This window comes from Calliphora vicina, chromosome 4, assembly GCF_958450345.1.
Source record: "Calliphora vicina chromosome 4, idCalVici1.1, whole genome shotgun sequence".
In the NCBI taxonomy this organism is placed as follows: Eukaryota; Metazoa; Arthropoda; class Insecta; order Diptera; family Calliphoridae; genus Calliphora; species Calliphora vicina.
Genome location: NC_088783.1, coordinates 99,490,160 through 99,498,031, shown reverse-complemented (window position 1 = coordinate 99,498,031; position 7,872 = coordinate 99,490,160). Strand labels below are relative to the sequence as shown.

General features: G+C 32.4%; 1 protein-coding gene across 1 annotated transcript; it reads right to left on the bottom strand.

The window, feature by feature from the left end:
* Positions 1-3,917: 3,917 nt before the first annotated feature.
* On the bottom strand, positions 3,918-5,215 carry LOC135957024 (uncharacterized). The gene has a single exon (XM_065507681.1). The coding sequence runs from the start codon at positions 5,198-5,200 to the stop codon at positions 4,340-4,342; it is 861 nt and encodes a 286-aa protein (XP_065363753.1). The 5' UTR covers positions 5,201-5,215; the 3' UTR covers positions 3,918-4,339.
* Between the last annotated feature and the right edge of the window lie 2,657 nt (positions 5,216-7,872).

Below are 7,872 nucleotides of genomic sequence, written 5' to 3'. Positions count from 1 at the left end.
TCCCAAGATGTTGATAATAAATTTCTCGATCTGGAAATGAAAATTAATAATCTTCAATGCCAAGACGGACCGGTGCGAATTATTTCAGAAACATCGAGTAGAATAAAGGCTCCTAGTTTTGATGGCAGCACACCATTTAATGTTTTCAAGTTCCAGTTTGAACAGTTGCCAAGAGAAATGTATGGAGTAATGAAGAAAGAGCTATAGAATTGATTTTGGCCTTGAAAGCGAACGCAGCAATAGTTCTTGAAAGCGTACCAGTAAGTAACAAAAATTGCTATGATGACATAATGGATGCTCTACAACATTGGTAGGCAAAAAGAGGCATTTAATTTATGTGCTCTTTTGGGTAAAAAATAAAATATCCACAACAACATCAAGAAACTGAATGAATTGTGTGTATTTTTACGCTCTATTACGCTCTTTTGTTACCATTCGGGTTGTTTGACGAAAATCATCGTAACCTGAACAATATGAACGCCTACCATGGCTCTACAACGTAAGTATGGCGGAGAACACATGAAAGAAATATACCGAATGTAGAGTACAAAAACCTAATGAGACGCTACAAGACTTTGCGGCAGAAATCGAGCGTTTGGTGCAGCTTATTTATCCAGGGGACCATCCGATTTTGGAGCATTTGAAGATCGAGGCATTTGTGAATGGTATTCGCGATCCAGAGATAAAATATGCGGTATGTGCCACACCAAAGTCATCATTCTTTGAAACCGTCTCATTCGCGCTGGTACAAGAAACAGCAAAGATAATTTCAAAGCCTCAGATGTGTAATGTGCGGAAAATCGAGGTTGTCGCTGAAAATTATAGATGTATGGTCAACGAATTAAAGGAATTAAGAGAGGCAGTTTTAAAGGCTTTAAGTAAGAGTTGTCTCTTACTTAAACAAAGACAAAGTTAAATGTTATAACTGTGGAAAAATGGGTCACATTCAGCGAAACTGCAGAGCACCAAGAAAGCGAAGCAGATATGTTTCACCATCAAGAAATAACCAGATGGCGAATCATCAAGCATTACAGGAGCCACATTTAAAGCGAGCTAGCACTGAGGGACAGGATCTGACATCCACACCTGATGGCCCTACCATCTCCATATCAGTACTGCAGCAGGAAAATAACATCAACGGTCGGAAGCACATCCTTACTATGGACACGGGAGCGTCGCAGTCTATCATCAGAACAGATTTAGTAAAGAAATCGATGGAACCAATTTGCAATGTAAGTCTACGCACCGCTACTGGAGAGCCTGCCGCTGTCCATGGTAAAGTTAATGTGAAACTAACTATTGGTGGTATTAGCGTAAATCATGTCTTTGTTGTTGCCGATATTGTGGACGAAGTAATCATTGGTGCAGACTTCATGATTAATCACAGCATTACTTTGGATATGGGACAAAAAGTCATGAATTGGCGAAATGTTAAAATACCCCTTGACGTCGGATATGAGAGCAAGTCTCAAGTAAGAAAGTTAGTTTTTGTTGAGCACAAAAGGTTGCCACCGCAGTCAGAGGATTTGGTATGGGCCCGTGAGGAAGTGGAGGATTGTATAGACAATGGTTTGTTGGTGTTGGAACCAGCGGATGTGAGAAGTGGCCATGTCAATGGAAGCCCTCGTTGAACAGTGCAACGACAGAATGGTTCCTGTTGGAGTGCTGAGATGTCCCGCAGAGAAAAGATCATCAGGCCGGGTTCCAAGATGGGTGAAGGTGCGTCAGACAAAGAAATGCATGAACTCGTTCGGAGACGAATTAAAATGACAAATGACCAAATGAAAACCAGATATAGCTCACAACGTAATAAGGGTTTGTCATCCAAATTAAGGAATCACTGCAAAGGACAACATAGGGTTGTTAAGAAATTGGACGACATGGTTTATAGAATACGGAAATGTGGAAGACCGATATCGGGAATTAAGGTTGAACATCTGAAACTACTAGCTGCCTATGGAAGAAGTGAATCTATGCCTATTCGGGACGAACAGGCTTAAGCAGGGGGCTGTGTTACGAAATTGTACTTGAATTCAAATATAACGATTTTTACGGCTGATTTAAAAGTAGCATAATAATTTCAAATAACAGTGCTGTAATAGCAAACTGTAACATATCTGTGGGCATTATTAACATTGAATAAAAGCTTTTAGTTGACCATTGATCGTAAGTTGGCAACGCTGTTTGCTGCGACCGTATATTCGAATATTCAGTTAAAGAACATTGTAGAAAGTACACCACAGATGGAGTATGTATTAGAAACCTCTGGACAGTTAAAGAGAAATCTAGAGTGCAGATGACAGTGTTATAAATAGTGGCAGAGGTTGCAGTCGTTAGTGAGTTTATCAGAGACGCTTTTCGAATAAACATCAACTGGTGCTGTGTTTTTCAAGTGAATTCGTGTATATTATAAAGTGTGTCTGTATTTCTGCGAATTTATAAACGTGTATAAAAAAAACATTGAGTGACTATTTAATTCTGTTGTTGTACATTTTAAATAAATAATTAGTTGTTACAATTTTTAAACTACTAAACGGCTTTTATTTGCAATCAAAAGTATCCGGTTTATTTTAAGGAAATAAACCAACGTTTTGAAAAGGTTAAAACGTAACCGTATTATAGTTAAGTATTATCCGTTTCAGAAAATTTTAAGATTTTTGGCATCGATTTGTTAGTGCATATTATGTTCTTTAAACTTGTCGGATGTTCAAGAGTGAAAAGGTAAATTGGTACTTTTTATCGACATAAAAGTTGCTGATGTGCATTAGATCGAAGTTAGAATCAAACAAAGCGAAAACTAATGGTACTTTTTGAATTGTTTATAATAATGTACATAGAAACATGAAATAGAGCATATCGAGGGCATATATTCAAAACCCTCTATCTTTGATTTTCACGAAAATTACGTTTTTATGGTAAAATATTCAGTAAAACAGCCCTCATCTATGGTGTGAATTTCATAACAAACATATTTTTTTTACTGTTTTATTTGCATTTTTGTTATTTCTGTATCTTAAACAATTAATTATTTCCGAATGCAAAACCTTCTATCTTTTCAAATAATTAATTTTCAAAATTTTTTTGGGAATAATTTCTTCTTGCAATTCTTATTTTCTTACTAATTTTTGCATACTGAACATGAATTTTACATTTTTCAATCATTTATCAAAATAGTGAATGCCGATTCTGAATTGAATTATAATAAAAATATTTTACCTTTTTTGTTTTTGGATAATATAATCTCCATGGCATAAAAATGAATGGTTAATGTTGGAGTTTACTTAAAAAAGTGTCTACTTTTAAAGTGTCATCTATTATTTTACGATAACTTACACCAATCAAACTCTAAAAATCTTTTTGTTTAATATTTTATATTCACCCTTATCGTGGTTGGCGTAAACATCTAACGCCTACGACTGCTTGGTACTAGATTAAAGCTAAAATGCAAACTGTTTCTTTAATCTAGTACGAAACTGACGTAGGCGTATGACGTTTACGCCAACCACGATAAGGGTGATTGTTCATTTTTATACCCTTCACCTTCGTGAGAAGGGTATATATAAGTTTGTCATTCCGTTTGTAATTTCCACAATATAATTTTCCGACCCTATAAAATACATATGTTCTGGATCCTTATAGATAGCGGAGTTGATTAAGCCATGTCCGTCTGTCTGTCTATCTGTGAAAAAAATGTATAAAACAACTTTGGAAAAAAAATAAGTTTTGTTTACCTAAAAATATTTAAAATGTGTATTTTGAAGTATAATTTGGTGAAGGGTATTTAAGGTTCGGCACAGAAGAATATAGCTCTCTTACTTGTTTTATATTGTATTACAATAATTGCTTCAGAAGATGTAGCGGGCTGACTTTCACAGGCTCGGCAAGGAAACCTTTTAATAAAAAATTAAACAAACTCATTTAAAAATATTGTTTTTGTATTTATTAAATTTTTAAAAAATAAAACATTTTAATAACTAAATCTTAAGGTAGGTCACACATGGAAAATATTTACTCAAAAAAGCTAACCACTTTATTTTAGCACAAATATGTATTTTGTTTGATCTTACAAGTGCTTTGTAAGATTAAAACTGTTCACAAGTGTTTTCTTTTGGCAGCTATCGGTTTTGATTTGATGTTGACTGTCAAAGTTAATATATAAAAAATACTCAGCTGTGCATATTATATCTTATCAAATCGAATGAACGATATTAGAATATAACGAATAGTTCTGGGTTATTGTGAACGCCATATTAGTTGGGGTTCTACTCAAAAATATACTTTGTTATCATAGGCTTTATTTTAAATAGAGTATTTATATTTATTAAAAACAAACAATAATTTATTTCTTCTGGAGCACTTTCAAATTGTCCACATCGGTTTTTGATTTTATTAATATTGGTTCACAGAAACTCGATCGAGTTTTCTTGGCATACACACAATTGTTTCTCCAATAGATTGAGGTGAAGCCATGGGTTTTTAATATTTTCGCATATTGATACAAATTGAACACTTCATCGCTCACATAGTCGGTGATTTCTATATCATTCAAATTCGACTGTAGCTTCAATTTTTCTTTATTCTTAAGAAATTCCACTTTCATTTCTGCTGTTCGAAACTGCACAATCAATATGATCTTGTCGGGTGTAAGACTGTGACGTTCGTAGAATTTCCGCTCCATGGTAGAAACCTTAATGATGTCTTTCTCTGATATTTTCAGTTTCATATGACGTCCCATGTTAATAATATTTATTTTGGGAATTGCATTCAATTGACGTTCGGTGAAACCTTTAACTAAAACACTATTTGCCTCGGAATTGTTGTCGTCAACATTGTTTGATTGCGGTGTTTTTATTCCGTTTGGTTTGCAATTGGTTTTTTTAAGTTCCTCCAATTTTTGTTGGATTACAGTTGCCTGCATTTTGAGTAGTTTATTTTCACAGTCCAGTTTACCATTTTGGGTCTGTATTTCTTGTATTAGCTTTTTTTGGAGTTCGTCATGTTTTTTAAATTCTTGAATCTGCAGTTTTAATGAAAAATTTTCTTCTTGTATATCAAGGCGTTTTGTTTCGTTTTCTTTATTAAAGTTTTCCCATAAAATACAGTTTTGTAATTTTCTCTCCAGCATTAGTATGTATATTTTAATCTGGGAGTCGGCATTTTCTAGCTGGTCGGCTGGTTTTTTTGCAAGTATTTCATCCATTTTATGTTTCCATTATAACTAAAAAGTACACAATCAATAGGAATAAATAAAATCCAAAGACAATAACTCACCCATACAAAATGAATGCAAGATAAAAAATAAAAAGTAGCCCCTTTGTTTTCTGTGTATAAAGAATCTACGTTCTCAATTTCATTAAATAAAATTGTGCTGAATAAACATATTTTAACAGAGTATAGTTGGTCAAGCCCGACCATATGATACCCTATACCGAGTATATGATTATAAACAGTTTTCTTTTTACATGAAACATTTTTAAGATATTTTTGATCGATAGAGTGATTTTCGGAAGTGGAGCTATGACTAATTATGGACTGATCGTCATTGGTGGGATGATTTGCGTATATATTAATGATATTTGTGTTGAATTTTATTTTGATACTAACATATTTCAGAGATTTATGCACATTAATGATTTTTTTTTGAGAATGGTGCTTATATGGGCAATTCCATATCATCGTACGTGACATTTGTACGCCTATAGAGTGGAATAGATTTTAGCAAAAATAAGAGTATCTGAAAAATAATTTGGTCTTTATGTTCCATTCAGAGGGTACTATATTTTAAAATAATAAAAAGTTCTTTCGAAACATTGTTGTCCCAAATATCGAGCGAAATAAGGGTACATGTAGAAATATGCGAAAATTTTCGAATCGTGAAAGGCGTTATGTTTTATTTTAATTTCTTACACTTAACGAAATATTTTTCCTTTACAATCCGTCACATTTAAATAAAAACAATCTTTGGATGATTTTATTATAAATAGAATTTAATATCGTACGTGACATACCGTATGTGACAGATTTTTCTCTGATAATAAAACAATATATATTCTGTAAATATATGTATACAAAAACTAAAAAAATTAATAGAAAATATACATTCGGTTTCAATAAACAATTTTATAATAGCAAATAAACAATCAGAGTCAAATTCATTTCATACTACAAGCTAATTGGGAGCCTAGTTTTCGCCGCAATTTTATCAGTTTAAACTATTATTTTTGTCTTTAAAATGTAATATGATCTAAATACTTTCACATAGTAACATTTTATTATTTCTTCCTATTCAAATCATCTTTAAAAAAAGTTTCAAGAGTTTTTGTTTTTTCAGTCGTGGTAGCAATTCTCGTGGAATTGCCCATATGTGAGTAGAATTTAAAAAACCGGTTTCCAGTTTAACCGAAAAGGTGTATTTTTGAAAAAACCGGTTTTGATTTTTATGTTTTAAAAAACCCGATTATCCGGTTTTTGTTTTCCAAAAAACCGGTTAACCGGTTTATAATAAATTTTTATTCAATATGAAAAATACGCTAATTTAAAATTTTTGAATTCTTAAAGCAATTATTTTATATATTTTACGAAAAATTGTCAAATGCTATAATTTTCTATAAAATTAATCGATGTTTTCAAAAATGGTATCAAAGTTTTGAAAAATATGTTTAAATGAGCTTTTGAAAATATATTTCATTAAAATCGGTTAACCGTCTTACAAAAACCGGTTAGTCAAAAAACTGAAACCGTTGGAATTTACAAAGATGAAAAAACCAGTAGATCGGTTTTCGGTTTCGGTTTTGGATACTCTATATGTGAGCCATGGAACATTATGGACCGATCGGTACTAAGTTTGTGCTGAATTTGGTTTGAATATGTTTATAATTAAGATATTTATGAGAGCTTAACTATTTTCATATAGGTAGTTTTCATATACTGATTCAATAGGCTTAATCCTTGGGGCAATATTAAAGTTTATGCCAAATTTTGTTCAATTATCTTTAAAATTGCGAACTGTAGTTTGATTACAAGGTTTACATGGACGGACGGACATCGCTTAATCGAATCAGATAGTGTTCTTGAGCAGATTGGTATACATACATTAATGTGGGTGTTAGGACAATATTTTTGCATGTTACAAACATCAGCACTAACCCAATAGACCCTCCTCCCCACTATGGTGGTGTAGGGTATAATAAAAAGTACTGATTAGGGATTCCAGGCTTTGAAAATTGTATAATTATACCCTTCACCTTCGTGAGAATGGTATATATAAGTTTGTCATTCCTTTTGTAATTTCTACATTCTTCATTTCCGATCCTATAAAGTATATATATTCTGGATCCTTATAGATAGCGGAGTCGATTAAGCCATGTCCGTCTGTCTGTATGTTGAAATCAATTTTCTGAAGACCCCAGATATCTTCGGGATCCAAATCTACAATAATTCTGTCAGACATGCTTTCGAGAATTTTGCTATTTAAAATCAGCAAAATCGGTCCACAAATGGCTGAGATATGAGGAAAAAACCAAGACAACCTCGATTTTTGACCTATTTTTGACGTATATCTGGATTACTAAGACATTAATATAGACAATATAGATATCTAATGATAGATAATTCAAAGACATTTGCAACGACGTATATAAGACCATAGTAAGATGGACCTACAATGGGTAAAAATCGGAAAAAAAATTTAACCCGAATTTTTTTTCACAAAAAAAATTTAATAACAAAAAAAAAATTTTAAATAACAATCGAAAAAAATTTTTTTCCAAAGAATGAAAAAAACAACTGGAAAAAAATTAAATTTTGTTTACCTAAAAATATTTAAAATTTTGAAGTATAATTTGGTGAAGGGTATATAAGATTCGGCACAGC